This window comes from Anas platyrhynchos, chromosome 3 (genome assembly GCF_047663525.1).
Source record: "Anas platyrhynchos isolate ZD024472 breed Pekin duck chromosome 3, IASCAAS_PekinDuck_T2T, whole genome shotgun sequence".
NCBI classification, from domain to species: domain Eukaryota; kingdom Metazoa; phylum Chordata; class Aves; order Anseriformes; family Anatidae; genus Anas; species Anas platyrhynchos.
In genome coordinates, this window is record NC_092589.1 from 110,778,423 (window position 1) to 110,798,599 (window position 20,177).

General features: G+C 42.3%; 1 protein-coding gene across 9 annotated transcripts in view; it reads right to left on the reverse strand.

Moving 5' to 3' along the window:
- Nucleotides 1-20,177, reverse strand: part of PUM2 (pumilio RNA binding family member 2) — a 76,550-nt gene that overhangs the window by 42,270 nt on the left and 14,103 nt on the right. For all 9 annotated transcript variants that reach the window (XM_072036484.1, XM_038177386.2, XM_072036483.1 and 6 more), the window contains exon 2: nt 3,500-3,568. In XM_072036484.1, the coding sequence (XP_071892585.1) occupies nt 3,500-3,550 (51 nt within the window). In that variant the 5' untranslated portion in view covers nt 3,551-3,568. The remainder of the gene's footprint in view (nt 1-3,499; nt 3,569-20,177) is intronic.

Here is a 20,177-nt window from a genome sequence, read left to right on the forward strand (position 1 = left end):
TACCTCCCAGTACGGAAGTGGAGAATCATTTTTACAATCCCACCATCACACAGGTGTTCAGACAAAACCATGGCAAACAATAAGCAAATTTAAGCAGAACACGCTGCAATACTGGTTTTGATTTCAAAACTCATTTGCAGGATTTCTGTCAGAGGAAGAAACCGTTCACTGATGAAAAGCTGCAAAGGCTAAAGTGTGTGGATTATTTTTTGTTTGTTTAGGGTTTTGTGTGCATTTTTTTTCTTCTGTTTTAAAGTGCATGCTCAAGTTCCAAACATACACTCGACTTCCTACAGCCTTAACTGTTCAGCACACAACAAAAATCTTCAACTCAAAACATAATGCCATCATCTATGCATCCAGAGGCTAAATTTAAGATTGAACAGATTTAAAGAGAAACTCTTGCCTGAATTATACAAGAAGTCCCTCAAATATCTAAATTAATGGATTTTTTTTTAAATTAAAGAAAAAAATGAGTAATTGTGTTCCTGTTTAAGAGGCAAGAAAAAAATCATTTGATTAGTTCCACAGAAAAAGGTAATCAAGAACAGGTCATCACAAATATAACAAGTAACTATAATCATCTTGCTTTACCCTTTGATATGCCTTTTGCTCAGTATTTCCTGCATTTAATGCAGTCAGTTGTAGTTGAAGAAAAACTGTACAAAAATACATCAATTCCTAATTCAAAATAATGGAAAAAAATGCCCTATTTCTTACTAAGCTCTTCCAACAGGACACTCAAAGTATCTTTTTCAGTATTGGCACTGGACTTCGTTATGTCTGCTAGATGAACACAGCCCTTTCCATGCATAGACGATAACCACTTACTCTAAAGCTGCCTCTTAACCAGCTCAGATAAGTCACTGCAGTCTCAATTACTGGGTCTTAAATTAAGGACTTTTTTTTTAGGATCAGAAGTTATTCCTACACAGCTTTCTACAGTTTCTCCAAATGAAGTCTTGACACCAGAAATGGATACGTTCTCCCTAAAACACAATTTATGTGCATACTGATTCTCTCAATTTCTGTAAGAAGAGATGTTACCGAATAAAATTATTTTATATTCTGTTTGACAATTAATTTTCATGTATGCCTGTATTAGGTCAACGAAGGGTCCCGAAGCCCAATATGCCAGCCCTGAAATAGCAAACAGCAGATGCCCAGAGAAGAGAAATAGCAACACGTGTCAGTATTTCTTCAGAATATCATCGTGACCTTGGGGGTCACGATAGCTGTGAGCTGGAGCCAGAAGCAGCATCTGCGTTTGAGTCTAACAGCTAAAGTTTTAGGAGACCTTTTTAGAAAGATGCCTGCAATACAGCAGATCTCTTGCTAATAAAACTTCAGGCTGCTTCTTTACAGAAGGAATGAATTAGCAGAGAACTGCAAGACAGAAAGAGACCGAGGATCATCCCGTGGCTCTAGGAACCAGTCCTTCTGGCTCACGTTACCAGTCCTGTTCCCGACACTGACTCACACCGGGCTCTATCAGAAGCCAGCTCAGATGAATACCTGCACAGAAGCTCTTCCAGGATGCATTATTTCCAAGTATTTTCTGGTACAATGAAAACAGATTCTGTACTATATTCCTTTGTGTTAGCACCTGGAAGTGATACTTGCTTGAGGATTCATAAACTGTCCTAATTTCAGTAACGATGTGAACAGTAAGACCTAATGGGCTCCAAATGTCAGGAAGCACTGAATCCCAGTGGGTGGAAAAAAAGACCAAGAAGACTAAGAATTATGAATAAAAAACTAATTTCAATTCAGAGATATAATCCATCTAGGGAGAAAAATTAAGGGAGAAAACTCCCCAGTATCTAGAAGCAGAGCCCTTGACATAACCTCCCTTTCAAGCCTTCTGAAGCAGCCAGAATCACGGAATTGAAGGGGTTGGAAGGGGCCTCCAGAGCTCATCGGGTCCAACCCCCCTGCCAAAGCAGGTTCCCTACAGCAGGCTGCCCAGGTAGGTGTCCAGACGGGCCTTGAATATCTCCAGAGAAGGAGACCCCACAGCCTCCCTGGGCAGCCTGTCCCAGTGCTCTGTCACCCTCACCATGAAGAATTTCTTTCGCATGTTGGTGCCAAACTTCCTGGGCTCCATTTTACGGCCATTACCTCTTGTCCTGTCCCCACAAACCACTGAAGAGAGGCTGGCCAAATCCCTCCGTCTCCCACACTTGAGATATCTGTAAACACTGATAAGATCCCCTCTCAGTCTTCTCCAGGCTGAACAGACCCAGGTCTCTCAACCTCTCCCCATAGAAGGAAGCACAGAACGTACAACTGCCAATTCTAGTTTACATGGGTAATTATGAGGGTATTTTCTCTAATATTTTGGAAGGATGTTAAAATTACAAAAAATAAGGCCAAAAGATCCCGTAATACATTCCAGGAACTAATCTATTGTTGTGCAATACGTTAAGAAAATTACTAAAGTCAACCCACTGATTTGAAAACCTGTGTTAAATGAAGACACCTGGAATCTATCAAAATGAAAGGTGTAATGGCTTAGTAAGCTCAAGGTCACAATATAATACCGATCTCTGATACTAGATTACTGCACCAGAACTGTTTTCTTTTTAAAATAAATCTTCATAGTTCTGCAGAATACATTAAATGCTTCATTAACATCAGAAAAACCAAATAAGAATAGCAGCACTGTGTCAGCCAAGAAGAGTTCAGCACCTAGAACATGACATTTGTTTTTTGTAAGTTAGTTTCCCTTCAGCATACAGTCCTGTAATTTTTTAAAAATTAAGCAGAAATATTGTCACTGGTTCAATTATCAAAAAGCTTTATCTACGATCCAGCAAAACAAATGGACCAGTATTTGAAATCTTTGTTCAATAGGAATTTATTTCATTATCATATCCTGCCATGGCAAATAGCCCTAATGCATGCTGATTACCTTTCAAACAATTCAGGTCCTTCAAAGGCAGTTCCCTAAGTTACCCTCTATTACCTTCACAACTTTTTCAAAAAGTACATTGACAAAAAAAAAAGAAAAAAAACCTCCTCCTCTCCATCTAGCTAGATTAAAATCTTCTTTTAAGGAGTAATTAACAGGAAAGGCACAGTAAATTACCACATATTTCTGCTAGGTTGTGCCAGTGCCTCTTCCTGGAGCCAAAACCCCTTAGCAGATCCTAGCCTCCTTGGCTTGTTGGAGGTAGCAACTGTTTTGCTCGTTTAAACAGAGTGGCAATGAAAACCTGCCTCATTTCAGAAAATTAAGCAAGGTTTCAAAGAAATTACATTGCCACTTCCTCAAGAGTATCAGTCATCTGCTGAGACTGACACAGTAACACCACGCATCCCAGTGCTCTTAGAAGCCACTTAGTTCATCTTCACCTTAAGAAGGAGATCTTAATGGCCTGAAAAATCAATTTGGTCTTAAGAGAAGCTACATACTCAATTTGATATAATTTATGACTTCTTAGATTGTATCAAGATTTCCAAACCGCCCGCTGGGTTTTGAGCCCTCGATACTTACCTCTCCCATTCCCCGAGATTCTAGGGCAAGAGCTTGAAACTCATGATTCATCTCATCCACAGATCGGACCTGCAGGAAGGAGAAAAAAAGAAAAAGAGTGATCCGTTACACAGTCCAATGTATTTTCAAAAGTTTAGTCTGCAGTGCTCTGCATTTTTAACACTTGAGTGCACACAAAATTTGCTACTCAACCTAGGCTGGACCCAAATCTTGATCTTGCAAACAGCCACAGTTAATGATCAATTTAACGAACCAAGTTAATAAAATAGACAACGTGTAGGAAATTCCATGGAAAATTTTAAAAACCTATAAAATTCATATATCCAGGCGGAAATCACTCACTATGGGAACAGTGACCAATACTGTATTTGCAATAAATACAGGGAAATTGAAGACCTGAGCACAGGATATAGTTCGGAAAGGGGATGGCTGGTTGCACACAACATTACTGAGCACACTTGGCAGCAAACAAAGAGCAGCTCACAAGACGGGCCACAAAAGCTACTCGTAGCGTGTTGCTATCACGGCCCAGTAAGTGACTGCATGAATGTAAGAGCACAATTTCTCTTGCCTTCTTCCAGGAAATAGCTCTCTTCTGTATGTGCGGGGAGTGATGGGGGTGGATTTTGTATTTTTAAATACAGAAGGTGTATTACAAGTGCAAGAGCTGCTGCTGAGACAAGCAGCCCCCTGTTCCACAGCATGCGGCACCAGGGGCATTCTCTCCTGAGAAATTTGTTTCCACATTTTATTTCCACTTTTTAAAGCCATAATAAGCATAGAAAAATAAATAAAGGGAAATTTGGAGTTGCTTCTCCTCTTCCCATCTTTCTCAGGAGAGAGATGTAGCAGGGTAAAATAACGAAAACAAATTCTTCCAGCGTAAAGAAAAAGGAAAATCAAAGTTTTCCTCCTGATACCTGTCTCCCCCTAATAAACCCACCTGTTCACATTGACAAACAAACCAAAATAAAGTTATTCCATACAGCTGATAACACATTAAGATCACTTTAAAAAAATACTCTAATACTCAAAGACAATCTTGTGCTTATATTCCAGCACAAACAGCTTCACCAATTCTTTCTTAGCTTTGAGGAAGTTTGTATTGCCTGCCGACAGATGTTTTAATCTCAAAATTCTACTCTTTAAGTATTTTTATTGCCCCATAATCACTATAAACCATTACATTTGAGGTTGTGTCTCTATACTTTTGAAAGTTCACTGATCAAAGATGAAATCTTCTCTCTGAAAGTCAGATTGTGAAGCCAATTGAAAACAATTTCAGTGAGAGCAAATTGAGTGTCATAGCGAATTATGAAAAAAGTATCAGCACCTTGGCCTTTTTTCCAGAGATGCTGACATTTAAGTTAATTATGTTGATTTTATTCTTTTAAACACTGTAAGCAGATTGTCATGTATCTTAAAAAAAAAAAAAGCTAAACACATTTTTCAAATTAATTTAAAATTAGGTTAATTGTAAACTATGTGAAACAAGCTCTTCATTAGCTCGGAGGGATAATCAAATCTTTGTGCATGCACATGGAAAAATGAGCTGTAGAAGAACAGGAATTTTTTTAGAAAGAAAAACTGAAGATTCAAGTTTTGAAGAACTTCTGAATTTGTCAGAATTTGGAAAGCAGAATTTCACCTGTAGATAGCTGGGAGACTTGAGTATGTTACCATAAGCCGCTCCCCAAAATAAGTCTTTAGTTTAGTTTAGAAACTTTAGTTTCAATTACAATTCAGAAGTACTTTAGGTCTCAAGATATGTGGTTGTGGTCTAACGGGACTCCTAAACAGAATTTATAGCTCATATTTGCCATCAGTTCTACCCAAATAATCACCATTCAACTAATAAATTAATAAATAAATGTCTTTTTTGTACAAGACCTAAAAGCAAATACTTATTTTTCCCCAGCTCAACGAGGTTCAAGCCCAAGGCCACGCACACTTCCGAATCTCTAAGAAAAGGCTCTCCAAGAAGCGGGTACCAGCGCGGCTAACTCTTTTTTCCTGCTGAGTTTGAAGTCAACTGAAGTTTCCTGAAACTGAAAATAAACTTGAGTACGCTGAACTTTGCTTCTGCTCGCTCACCCCCTTCTTACAAAGACGGTATTTAAGTTAGCGTTATCTCTCGCTAGCAGCAGCATGAAAAATAACAGTCCTATTACCGGAGCAAAGAGGGTCCCAATTTGCCTTTCCATCAAGGACAGCAGCCACAAAATGTTGTCCCATATCATGAGTACAGGTTTCACAGATTAGCTTACTGACTGGCAAAAATACAGGCAGCACTAGGATGTGGAGAAGATCTGCTGTTGTCGGTGCAAGCCCCCATCTCTACGACCACAGAAGAAAACATCTACAACACGTGCAAGCCAGCTAGACCTAGCACCACACACAGACATGCCCTCTCCCGGGAAAAGAAACGTTGGGCGGTTATCCACACTACCAGGAAGTTTTAATTATGTTTTCTCTAACATGGTGCCAACGTTCAGCTAATTCATATGCTCCAGAAACATGCATTTTTAAGAGGTACATTTCTTTGGCAGAAAATATGGTCTTAACCTTAAGAAAATCAGAGCATTCAAAAATGTTTGAGAAAACTTTTATTCATCCCCTGTCTAGCATAATTCATAATACAACAAAAAAAAATCCTTTGAACTTTTTTTTTATTAACAGACATACTCAACATTTACAAATTTTTCATGTTTTTGGTTGGTGACATCTATTTTCTCATTGTCTTCTCCCCCACAATCACTCTGAAGTCTGCTCTTCCTCCACCTACCTGCTCTTGGAATTAGCTGCTCGATCTAATCTTAGTTTTCAGGAGCTGAAAGCGAACAAACATTTCCTACGAGGAGAAGCTGGCAGTCGTTCCACACTTCTGATACATGTCAGATCATTCCCCGGGCCCACTACATTACACAGGAATGGAAACGACACACCAAAAAAAAAAATCCTTTAAGTATTATAATTCCCACACTGCTGTTAAAAGGCTGGATCAGAATTTTCTATCAATATGTGAAAGGGGGAAAAGTTCATGGATACTCTGAAACTGTTCTTTTTCCACTCCCACTGAAACTGGATACAACGTGCTGGCGTACATTAGTCCATTATTCATCACTGTATTAAGCAGGAGGTTTTAATGCTGAGTCCAAAAATAGTGTGCTTTTTTTTTTTTTTTTTTTAAATATAGCCTCTTTCTCTCTTGATCGTACACTCCCTCTCTGCCCTGGCTGTAAAATATACCAAAAATATATTTTAAACCTACACACATATGTAAAGACCTTCCTTCACTCTGTTTGAACTCCCAGAGCAGGGCTCTCATTTCGGCTCCGTCTCGTTCCTACCTCCTGGTCTGTCCACCAGGCAATCCTCCCTCTGAACGCTGCAACATCCAAGCAGCACACTGAGCTGATGCTAGAGGTAAAAAGGTCTGGGGAGCTGTTGCTGAGCGGGTCAGCTCGGCCATTCTTCCCGTGGCAGCTTTTGCCACTTCCCCTGCAATTAACTCGGGAGTCATCGAGTAAAGGGTTTAACCTTTGATTCAGGTTTTTCTTTCCCTTTTCTGTGCATGAGGATTTCACCAGCCCAGCCCGCTGAGCCGGCTGCAGCACGGATTTGGGACGGGGAAAGCAACGAGCAGGAGCTGCTCTGGAGCACGGTGGAGTCGAGCACCGGCAGCACCAGGTGGAAACTGGAAACCGTGCCCTGACCTCGGGGTGGCATCCAGGAGCTGGGCTGCTGACTGCACGGCCATCTAGAGTTACCCCAAGAAACACTGCTTAAAATTATTTCCCCTTCTGGAATCTAGGCACCTGAGTCCTAGCAGAGAGGTAGGTACTCTCCAGTATTATTATAGGAGATATATAGATATTATATAGGAGAGAGTAGTGGTACTCTGTCCAGTAATCCTGAATCCTGCTAGAAGTAAGCTCCTGAACAATTTCCATGATAAAACAGCAAAGATGAGCCCTTTCCAAATACATGTATCTCTGTGTGTGTGTGTGTATATATATATATATATATGAGAAAAAATAATAAAACCAAAACCAAAAGAGAGATGATCTCACTTTATACATCAGAAGCGGACAAACAAGCTGACCGGGAATCCCATAAGCCACATTTCCTGCATGAAAACTTTTGGATTCCCATCTCTCCCTTCCCAGGTCAATACTGTAACCCCAGGACAGAGACCACAGGAGGGGTTTTGCTGCTGAAGCTGTGGTCCTAGGCGAGATTCAACACCTGGCAATTGCAATAGTATGGCTGGAACGAAAGGGAAGCTGCTGGTCACAAGGCGAATGCTTGAGCCTCCTTCGGTGTTTTGCTGGAAGACTTCAGTGCAAAATACCTTTTCAGTAGTTTTCTATAGGGGGTGGCTCTTCTGCAGCTTTTATCTTCTTATATGTAGTATATTCTTATGGCAGAGACTTCACATCAGCAAATTAAACTAGCATAGGAACACAGAAGTGGCTGTATTTTGAAACACAGTACGTAGCGATTCTGCCAGCCCTCCGATTAAGTTAAATCCTGTCCTGTACTGTTATCTTGGACACTTGGTGAGAAATACACAAAAGCTCATTTAACATTTCAGCATTTTGAAATGACTGAAGAAAAATGCTATTTTTTTTTTAATTTATAAATTAAAGCATTCGACAAATCTAGTAGAGATTTATAACAAAGAAGAACAAGGGAAAAAAATGCAACAAGCCTGAACTGCAAATCCCAGAGCCTGTGTTACTGTGGGAATAGAAATGTTGTTTTTGCAGAGTTACATTGTTTAGAAGGAGGGAATGTGGTACTGAGATATGCTTACAGTGATAAGAAAGTTTAGCAGGCGACCTTGTAAAATGCAGACAACCAGTCTCCTTAGGACAATTAGGTGAAAATCACGGTGTCAAGTCAAGTCAGATAAGTGAAGAAAAATTTAACAGGCCGGCAACTGAAGACTATGCATTGTTTGTGAAGCATCAGATAGATTGTGAACCTGGATTACCCACTCAGTGGGGAAACAGGGGAGGGTCCTGCCATCAAAAGGTATATAAACTGTGTTTTGGAACTAGTAGATGCGCGCTCTCTCCTGCTTGTGGGGCGCCCGCCATTGCAATCGCGAATAAATTACTACTTCACTGAGATCCTCGCCTGAGCCTAAGTTATTGGCTACAGAGTGTTTCTCACAATTTGGGGGCTCGTCCGGGATCCAGTCACCTACTGGGGAGCCCCACCGCCGCAGCAGCAGGAAGGCATGCCCCGCTGATTTCAGCGGTCCTGTGCATCAACGGTGGCGGTTCTGCGGAAAGCTGACAGAGGGCCCGAGACTGGTTAAAGAGGCAGGATCCGTGAAGTAGTGGGGAAAGGAAGAAGGTAGGCACTCCGGGTTTTTAAGAATCGATCCGGTAACTCTGTGCACAGACCAAGGTAAGAAATATTAAGTATTACCTTGGGGGTCGGGTATCTGGTGTATGGTAAGCCCTTGCACGGGGAAGTGCTGGCACTACACCAGGGGAATCTGGTGTACGGTAATCCTTGCACGGGGAAGTGCTTGGAAGTACACCAGGGAATCTGGTAAACTCAGGTGTGCGGTAACGCTGGCACGGGGAAGTGCTTGGCGGTACACCCCCATCTTTCAGTACGTTGGTGTGTGGTACACTGCAGAAGGGAAATTTCTGTAGCACATACTGGCGAGGGTTAGGAAAGATGGGAAGTACGAGTTCCAGGGAATCTGGTAAACTCATAGGTGTGCGGTAACGCTTGCACGGGGAAGTGCTTGGCGGTACACCCCTGTTTTTCAGTACGTTGGTGTGTGGTACACTGCAGAAAGGAAATTTCTGTAGCACATACTGGCGAGGGTTAGGAAAAATGGGAAAATATGAGTTCCAGGGGACAGGGAGATATCCCTGGGGGAGTGCCTACTAATAGTTCTTCCTGAAGAATGATAAGAAATTGGAAACATAATCCCAAAAATTAGAGGGATTGTAAAAGAAAAATAATTTTAAAAAGGTTAAATATTGTGTATCAGTCTGGACAAAAGAACCAATTAAGGAAACAGCAGTATTTTGGCCAAAATACGGGTCTGATGAAAATTCAGGCTTTAAATTTATGTGTAAACAAGAAGATTCCTTTTTTTTAGAGAAGGAGCCAAGTTATGCTCCCTATAATCTTAATATTGAACTGGTGGCAGCAGCAGTCACTCCGGGAAGGGAGACAGGGACTGTAATTAACACTTGTCCCTAAAGAAGGATCGTACTCTAGGCTCTGGCAAGAATTAGAACAAGGTAGAAGAGATATTGAGAATTTTGCCTTCCCTGATACTAACAGTACTAACACTAACAGTGTATCCTCTTAGGTGAACTACCCCCTCCTCCTTACCAGCAGAGAAGTTAGGACTTTTAAGAAGGAGAGGAAGTCTTTATTCGAGGACCCCAACAGCCTAGTTGAACAATTAGACCAGTTCCTACGACCTGATTTATACTCTTGGGGGAGGGAATTATGTCTATAAGTATGTTGTTTACAGGGAAAGAAATGGGAATGATCAGGAGGAGAGCTGCTATACAAGAATGGGAAAGAGCTCATCCTCCAGGACCAGGGGTAATACCGGCAGGGCAGAAATACCCACTTGCCAATCCTGGCTGGAATAATAATAGTGTGCAACACAGAAATCATATGAGAGACTTGGGGTCAGAATGAGAAAGTACTTGGGGATGAGACCTGAGGACCCAGTATCCCAAGGGCTCTTGAAAGTTCATTGTGTGATTAAAGCCTGGCAAAATACGCAGAAAATGCTTCAGAAGGTGGGGGGATGTAGTGAACAGTCACTGGGGGACCCTCCTGTGGGAGGCCCTGGAGGTGTGTGTCCAGAGGGGAGATAAGAAGGAAAAAAAAAAAAAAAAAAAAAAAAAAAAGAGTGAAACTAATGGTTTTGACAGTGCACCGGGTAGTGAGGCAGAGGGTCGGAGAAAGAGGAAGAAAATCTTCAGGGGGAGTTAGGGCCAGGATGGAAAGGAGAGGAAGAGAGATGAAGGAATGGCAGGCAAAGAAGGCTGCCTGTGTTGTGGCCTGAGTCCTAGCAGGGACAGGCTTTGATAAGATGTTTTAAGTGTGGCCAGGCTGGCCACTTCGAATAGGAATATCTGGAGTGGGAGAAGGAAGAAAGAAGGAAAATGGCATGAAATATACTATATTGATATGTTGTTTCAGTATCTTGGAGGGAAAAGGTATGGAATTAAGTTGGACCCTGACTGAGCCTTTGGTGCTGGTATTAGAAAAGTACAGGCTGGAGAAAGATAAAGGAAGTGTTAAAAGGGTTGCTGAAGGTGTTAAAGGTGTGGCATGTAATATTTAACAGAGCTGTTTGAAATTGAATGAGCAGGGAAAGGTGATGTAGGCATTATCTAAGTAACAGTCTAGAAGTTTTGGTATATTTGCTGTGGTGTTTGGTCAGCTTCCCAAGGATCGGGGAGGGGGGAACAGCCTGCTCCACCAGGGGCCTCTCCAGCAGCCGCAGGGGGGCTTCGGCTCCAGCGCCTGGAGCGCCTCCTCCCCCCTCCTTCGGCACTGACTTTGGTGTCTGCGGGGGGGTTTCTCGCTCTCCCAACTGCTGTTGAGCAGCAGGCTTTTGTTTGTTTCTTTGTTTGTTTGTTTTCGTGGATGTGCTCTCACAGAGGCACGGACTGTATTGCTCATGGCTTGGCTCTGGGCAGCAGTGAGCCCCTTAGGGGCCGGATGAAATTGTCCCTTACCTGCCACGGGGAGGCTTCTGGGTTTTTTTCTCACGGGGGCTGCCACTGCAGTTTCCTACCCCCCCCCCACTCACAGCCCCCGAACCTTGCCATCAAACCCAATACACTGGGGTCATTACTGACTTGTAAAGTATCAGGGATTAAATTAACTAATGAAACCCTAAAAAGTGATGGGGGTAGAAGGGGTTGGGATAACAGTGCCACTTTTGGGGGATACCAAGCTGAGACTAGGGGATAAAATGATCGCTAGGTAATTGTTGTATGTACCCAAGGCAGGAACTAACTTGTTGAGAAGGAATTTGATGATTAAATTGGGCATTCAACTAGTAAATTGTTAGACTGGAATAACAGTGTTATTAATGGAGTGCTCTCAGACCCTGAGAGCAAACATATATTCACCTCTGACTGGAAAGACCCTGAAATGGGGGCGGAAGCAACAATATAGGTGGACAATTTTACCTCAGGGCTATACAGGGCCACCTATCTATTTGGGTAAGTTCTAAAAAAAAAAAAAAAAAAAAAAAAAAAAAAAAAAAAAGACTTTGGAGCAATTACAACCTCCCGAGGAGGTATTAATGTTAACAAATATGTGGATCGTTTTCTATTGTCAGGACAGGAGAAAAGAGTTGTGAAGAAAGCTACTAACAAGCTATTCAACTTTCTGGGAAAGCAGGGCTTGGGAGTATTAAAAAAAAAATAAATAAATTACAATATGGAGAAAGAGAAGTCAGGTATTTAAGGCATCTAATGTCTGAAGGAAAACAAAGAATAAATGCAGAGAGGATTCAAAGAATTGTTGAAAATTAAGAAAGAACTAAAAAGTTTTAAAAGAAAGATTTTTTTTAAGAAATCAGGAGCCATGAAGTCTGAAGGAAAATGGATACTCCCTGATGGGAGAGAAATGCTGAATAAAGTGATAATGAGGCAAATATTAACTGTTTTACATCAAAAGAGTCATTGGGAGGTGCAAGCAACGTGTGATGTTGTGCTAAAAAAGTATGTCTGTATAGGAATATACACTTTAGCGAAGCACATATGCAGAGGATGTACTATATGTCAAAAGGTAAATAAAAAGGTCTTCTGTAACCCATCTAGAGGGGGACGGGAGCCAGGGATTTGACCTTTCCAAAGTATACAGGTAAATTTTACTGAGTTACTTGTTTGTCCTAATTGACCACGTGACTGGATGGGCGTAAAGCTTTACTGCAAGGGTTAAAGCAGGCCTTAGAGATTGAGTGGGATTTTCACAGCCCCTGGCACCCCTCCTCTTCTGGGAAGGTGGAGCGAATGAATCAGACATTAAAGAAGCAATTAACTAAACTAGTGTTAGAAACCCAATTTCCTTGGGTAAAATGCTTACTCCTACAGGTTTAAACAGCACCAAGAAAGGATACAGGAATTTCACCATACGAGATGCTGTTCAGATTGCCCTATCTGGGCAGAAGGGATGAGATACCACAATTCAAAACAAGAGAGTTTTCTTAAGAACTGTATTCTGGGGTTGTCCTCTTCTTTGTCATTTCTCAGGACCTGTGGGTTGTGGGCTCAAACCCCACCTTTGGAATTCCCCATTCACCACCATCACCCAGGAAACCGGGTCCTGATTCGGACCTGGAAAGAGTCAACTCCGGCCTGAATGGGAAGGACAATTACTAACCACTGAAACAGCCATAAGAACTGCGGAAAAGGTTGGACTCACTATACTCGAGTGAAGGCATCCGTCGACGCTAGTACCTGGGAAGCTGTTCCTACAAAAGACTTGTTGGAAGTTGAAATTGAATAGAAAAATCTTATAGTGGACTCTGAGCAGGATAAGAGCTTACAATTGTAAACTAACCTTTATTTTCACAGGTAACTAACGACTGTGACTTGTGATTGAAAGAAAGAACAGACCTATAGCGAAATGCAGTGCTCCCAAGGGGGGGTTGTTATAGTAGTAGTGTACATCTTATTTTTTGTATTGATAATTATTTGGAAACCTAAGGTTTAAAAATAATGACAGGGAAAAAAATGATTACTAATTTTGTTTTTAGTGATTCTAGGCCTCAGAGAAGGCCTTGGTCAATTGGCAACTTGCAAAAGGCATGACCAGATAATAGCAAAAACGGGATACCCCATCAAAATACGGGTGACTGTGACAGAGGGTTATGTACCACATTCTGTCACGTTTGATGTTTGTGAGGTGTTAGCTTGTGGAGATTTAAAGGCCCAACGACAATTGAGCAGAGAGAACCAATAACTGAGAGAGACCCAACAGCCAGATTGAGAATACTGTATGGAAACAATCCTCTATTGCCATCAGAGAAAGGGAGAAACTCAAGGAGAAAACAGGAGAGAAAACAGGAGGCCCTCTGAAATGTGTCAGTTCAAACAAGGTATGGGGATGTGAATGCCTGGATAGAATGGGTCAAATATACCATCCAGAGTCTCAACCGTAGCTACTGCTATGCTTGTGCCTCAGGATGACCGATTGCCCAGATAGTGCCCTTCCCATGGGGGTGGACCAAAGACTCCCAAGGGATGCGATGTATGATTGCATTGTACCAAGAAAAGACTGCCTGGGGAAATGAGGCCTGTAAGTCTCTCTTTGCTGTTCCTTGCATGATAACAGTATCACGGTTCCCCCTGCATTCTCTACAGCTATAGGTAACCATACAGCTTGCCTCTCACGGCAGGGTGTGAGTGCTACCTGGCATCTGGGAGAATTTGCCTTGTGCTACCAAGGACTTGATGGGAAACTGCTCAAGACTAGAGATCCCCAGGGCAGATCTCTGGTGGTACGGTGGAGGGGAGATCTTACGGTCCACCCTACCATCTAATTGGGAAGGCACTTGTGCACTTGTTCAATTAGCTATACCCTTCACCCTGGCATTTGAAAGAGAAACATCACAAATACCCAGAAGTAAAAGAGGCTTAGGAATATCATTTGATGATAGAGTATATATAGATTCTATTGGGGTACCTAGAGGAGTTCCAGATGAACATAAAGCCAGAAATCAAATTGCTGCAGGGTTTGAGTCACTGTTCTGGTGGGTAACAATCAATAAAAATGTGGATTGGATTAATTATTTCTATTATAATCAGCAGAGATTCATCAATTATACCAAGGATGCAATGAGAGGAATCGCGGAACAACTAGATGCCACCAGCAAAATGGCTTGGGAAAACAGGATAGCATTAGATATGATGCTCGCAGAGGAAGTAGGTGTGTTTGTGTGTGTAATACTGAGCAACCATTGTTGCACTCTTATACCCAACAATAGTGTCCCAGATGGCTCGGTAACAAGAGCATTGCAAGGGCTTACCACCCTTGCCAGTGAATTGGCAGAAAAAAAAATAAAATAAAATAAAATAAAAATAGGCATATTTGCAACATTGATCGTAGTTGTAGGAGTTTTGACAGCCATTGGTTGCTGCATTATCCCCTGTGTAAGAGGACTAGTACAGTGGTTAACTGAAACCGCACTATTGAAACAAATGACCATGGAGCTACCACCTTACTCAGATAAGGAGATAGTGAGGAGATGGAAAGCAAAGAAGAAGAAGTCTATCAAATTGCACCTTAGAGAAAGGTTTTGCAAAAATCAACAGTTTATAAAAAAAAAAGAAAAGGGGGGAATTGTGGGAATAGAAATGTTGTTTTTGCAGAGTTACATTGTTTAGAAGGAGGGAATGTGGTACTGAGATATGCTTACAGTGATAAGAAAGTTTAGCAGGCGACCTTGTAAAATGCAGACAACCAGTCTCCTTAGGACAATTAGGTGAAAATCACGGTGTCAAGTCAAGTCAGATAAGTGAAGAAAAATTTAACAGGCCGGCAACTGAAGACTATGCATTGTTTGTGAAGCATCAGATAGATTGTGAACCTGGATTACCCACTCAGTGGGGAAACAGGGGAGGGTCCTGCCATCAAAAGGTATATAAACTGTGTTTTGGAACTAGTAGATGCGCGCTCTCTCCTGCTTGTGGGGCGCCCGCCATTGCAATCGCGAATAAATTACTACTTCACTGAGATCCTCGCCTGAGCCTAAGTTATTGGCTACAGAGTGTTTCTCACATTACCAAATACAGTAGTTCACGGCCATACACATGGTTTTCTACTCCAGAGTATGTTGCTGGTTTCATACTCCACTTATGTTGGTTTTGAGGCTAGCCAGTCCTGCGTCCAGATAACAGAAGCGCTCAGCAGCTGAATAAGCAACTTCTGGAATCATAAGCAATCATGGAACCATGTTCTGTATCTAAGTTAATTACAAACTGCTAAGTTATCTAGCATAAAAAAGGCATTCTAGTAAGAAAACAAGGCATTTGTTTGATTAAAACAGCCCTTGGCGAGATGCAGCTACTCACACCTCTTTGAAGCATCAAGGAGCCAGAAGCTCACTCAATACCAAGCTGCCTGATAGAAGTTTATGCTCCTGGGTTAAATGTCTACAGGCACAGCACATTTTGAAAATAAGTAATATTTTCTGAGCAACATACACGACAGTAACACAACTGCAGACTTACCTAAATACCCAAAAGTGAATTACAAGACGCTAAATCAATTCAAAACTTCCACAAGCAAATGAATTAATTCTTTAATCTGTGTATTTTAGGTTTCTGAACTGATACTTGATCTAGAATTTTAGAATTCTTTTCTTTTGCTCTCCATGACCCTTCACACATGCAGATGCTCTAACAAAAGGGAACTGACTGCCCCCCATCAGCAATCGCTGGGTGTTATTGTTCCTTACAGCAGAAGTTTGAGAAGCATCCGTACCAGTGACAGCGAAAAAAAATGAATCTATAATTTCAAGGTAGGATTTCTCTAGCACATAGCAAGAAATACTCTGCAAAAGCACTGCTCGACCCACTGAAAATGCAAGTCACATACAGCTGACGTGTATGCACAGCCACCAATGGCTGGGTAACCCTCTGCTTGATTGCTTGCTTTTCTGGCTTGTCAATAGGAGCACCAGGAATCTGGAATCATGCATGCTGGAGAAGGGAACTTCCTAGATTCCTACAAACAGCAATAAATAGATAAACAGATAAATAAATAAATAAATAAATAAATAAATAAATAAATATCAAGATGCTGGATGACACCCCATAAGACACTGACACAGCTGCCAATTACAGACCCATTTCCCAGTCCTCTACCAACAGAGGGTACAAACCACATTCGACAGGACACCGCCTCCACCAAGAGAGGCAAACGAAGCACATCCTTCCACCTCCTTCAGCCCATTTGGTGGCTACGCTGGCCCAGTGAGACTCAGAAACCTTGGGTTCTGTTCCTGGCTGTGAAATGAAACGTGCTCTAGGGAAGCTGCAGTACCCCTCGCTCCCCACAAACAAGCCTTCTGTCATGCAAGAAACTTATCTCTTCCTTGCACAGGCTTTCACGCCCCTTTCCACCCAACCAGCTCAAGTTTTGCTCGGTGGCAGAAATTTTCCTCAACTCCTGCCAGATGTCCTCAAAGTCAGGACTTGAATCCCTACGGTCACCCACAGGCAGAAGTACCAGCCTCACACATTATTAATAAGGCGGCTGTGAAACCAGAACTTGCAACCATTCCTAACAGCTACTGTTTGCTCCATGTGACACGCTATGTTCCTACATGCCTTGGAATACAAGCCAAATATCTGGGCAGATTTCTCAATGAAGTCTTAAGTGTGTAAAAAATTACCCACTCCAAAGAGCTTCTAGGGAAGGTAACAGGAAGACAAATATTACAGAATTTTGTAGAATAAAAATCTAAAGTTGCTTAAGTGTTTATGTATAATTTACCTAACAGCTTAAACAAGGGAAGAAAAAAATCCCATAAAAACTTGTGCAGTGAGAGTTTTGATGAACAGGAAATTTATTTTAATTTATTGAAATAATATTTGCCCATACATTATTTAGACACTTCTTTTATTATTTAAATGAGCTACAAGGAAAGGCAGCTCTTCAAAAAAAAAAAAAAAGGAGGGGGGAGAGACTGAAATCTACTCCTCATAAATCAACTGAAGAACTTTCATACACAACAATTTACAGGTTAATCTTCAGCAAGGAACAGTTAAGGTGAGACTCTGAGACTCTTAACCTTCCCCCTACTGCTCTGCTATGTTATTCAGCATCTCCAACCCTCCTGCAGAAATACACCACACACAAAAAGGGAAGCCACTAAAATCTATTCAGGTTTGGGAACTAAGCAGTGAAACAAAGTCTGAATTGCAGCTGTCTCAACACGCTCATTATTTAATTGATGCTGATTACTTCATGTATGCACATTGCAAAGCTGTTTTTTCCTCATTTTAAAAACCTGCCCTTTTCTTGTTAAGCTAGTCAAGTAGCATCACCTTGCCCCAGCACGGTGGTAAGTGACACCGGGGAGGTAACAGGAATTCGGGAACTCATGAGGGATTTCCACCCATCACTATTTCATTCGGTACTGAAAAGCTTTGTCAGGGAGTATTAATACTACAGCTAATGCCATTAGGAAGCGTGACACGAAAATGATGCACTGCTATTTTAAGACACCAACCTTCGTGACTCCATAATTAGCTCTTATTCAAAAAGTTAGTAAGTCAAAAAATTGACAAAAATGTCTGTGCTCTGTAGGTTGTAAGCTATACAAAAGCTTGAAATTTGCCTTTTCTGAAAATGAAAACTTGGTACAGAAAAGATCACCTACACACAAGCAGAAACTAGGGACAATTAATGTATAGTAATGATTAATTAAATACACAGCTACTCCATTCTAACAGAGTCGACAAGCTTTGATTCAATCTGTTACCAATTCATAAAGAATCAGAACAATTAAAATGTACATGACTAGAATCAAGTGAAAATCTCCAGAAATTAGCCTTCTGCACTGTAATCTAGGATTCTTCTTTGTTAATGTATGTTTTTCACACTGCAAACAGAAAAGTGAATATAATTTAGATATTGTAAAATCTGAAATGGGGAGAAAATGGAGAAATAATGAACAGTGTACCCTGTGGAAAAAAAGAGCTAGGTCATTTCTCAGAGCAAGGGAAGAGGGAACCAGTGAACAGCAAAAGTTGGATCCGTGCTGGGTTCACCTGGCAGGGTTTGGTAGCAGGGGGCTGCAGGGGTGGCCTCTGTGAGCAGAGCCCAGCAGCTGCCCCACGTCAGATAAGGGACAGTTCCAGCTGGCTCCAAAGGGGCCCACCACTGCCCAGAGTCAAGCCAATAAATGATGTTGTGACAGAAGATTTAAAAAAAGGGGAAAAAAACCTGCTGCACAACAGTAACTGGGAGACTGAGGATCGAGACCCAGCCCTGCAGCCCCCCAGGTCAGTGCAGCAGGAGGGCAGGAGGAGTTCCAGGTACTCAGCAGCAGTTCCCCTGCGGCCTGTGGAGAGGCCCCTGGTGGAGCAGGCTGTCCCCCTGCAGCCCAGGGGTCCCACATGGAGCAGATCTCCACGCTGCAGCCCCCCCATGGGTGGAGGAGCCCCCGGTGGAGCAGGTGGATGTGGCCTGGAGGAGGCTGCGGCCCATGGAGAGCCCCCGCAGGAGCAGGCCCCGGGCTGGAGCTGCAGCCCGTGGAGAGGAGCCCACACAGGAGCAGGGGGGTCTGGGGGGAGCTGCCGCCCGTGGGGGACCCGTGCTGGAGCAGTTTGCTCCTGGGGGATGGACCCTGTGGTACGGAGCCATGTGGGAGCAGTTCTTGAAGTGCTGCTGCCTTTGAGCAGCCCCCACAGGCTCAGTTTGGGAAGGCCGGCATCCCGTGGGAGGGACCCCGGGTGGAGCAGGGGCAAAGAGGGACCGTGAGGGAGCAGTGGAGATGAAGCTTCGGGGACTAACCACAGCCCCCATTCCTCTGAGCATCTCATGGGGAGGAGGCAGAAGAGGATGAATGGGAGGAAGGTGGTTTTAGTTTGCTGTTAGTTTCTTCCTGTGCTAGTCTGCTAGTGATAGGCAATGAATTATATCACTCTCCCTACACTGAGCCTGTTTAGGCCGTGATGATAATCGTTGAGTGATCTCCCTGTCCTTATCTCAACCCATGAGCTTTTTGTCACCGTATTTTTTCCCCGTTCTTTTGAGGATGGGGAGTGAGAGTCAAGTGCCGTGGAGCCTGGCTGCCCATCAAGGTGAAACCACCACATCTTCTCAAGTGAGTGCTAAAGACAGAGTACAAATAAAATCAGAATTTTGAGACTTCTCCTTCTGCTACGTAAGCACAGATACCTAGCTTTTTGAAGGACAACTGCTGCTAGAGCACACAACTCCCCTGAATCACCACCAGAAAATGTCAGTGAAAAAACAAAGTTTCCAATATGTGCCAGTCAGCACCAACATCTGCCTTCCTCCTTCAAGGCGCTGCTCTCCGCCTAACACCAAGGACAGCCCAGAAGGTTACGCAGGGAACACCAAAGCGTGTTTGTTCCAACGCATCTTCAAATAATTACTATAGGGAAGAGTACGTCTTCTACTTTATCTGCCTACAGCAAAGGAATGGACACAAAGCAATGGCTGTTATCAATTTTTTCAGCTGTTTGCTAAGGATGTTCTGTTTCAACAACAGGCGTTTTGAAATTCGCCATAGATTTCTACAATTGCCTAAAAGCCGACAAAACAGCCAACTACACAAAAACCTACAAAGAGACTACTTCTAATTCAATAAGCCTCATTTCTAATTCAGTAAGAGTGGCAGCTTAGCCCTGGACATTAATATCTCATTAAACGTTGGCCAGCACAGTCCTTCAAAGGAACTTAAAAAAAGTCTCAACTAACACCGCAGGCTGATGACAATTAAGCTACTGGAACTACAGTAGGCCATTTACAATTCAAATGAAAATAATAAAAGGTTTATAACAAAAATGAGTTCAAAGATGGGCATTAAGACATCTGCGTAACAATAGATTAAAAGCCAAATTCTTCAATCTTTTCAGTTAGAAAACCAAAAATGTAAGCGCACTTACACACGAAGGTAGCT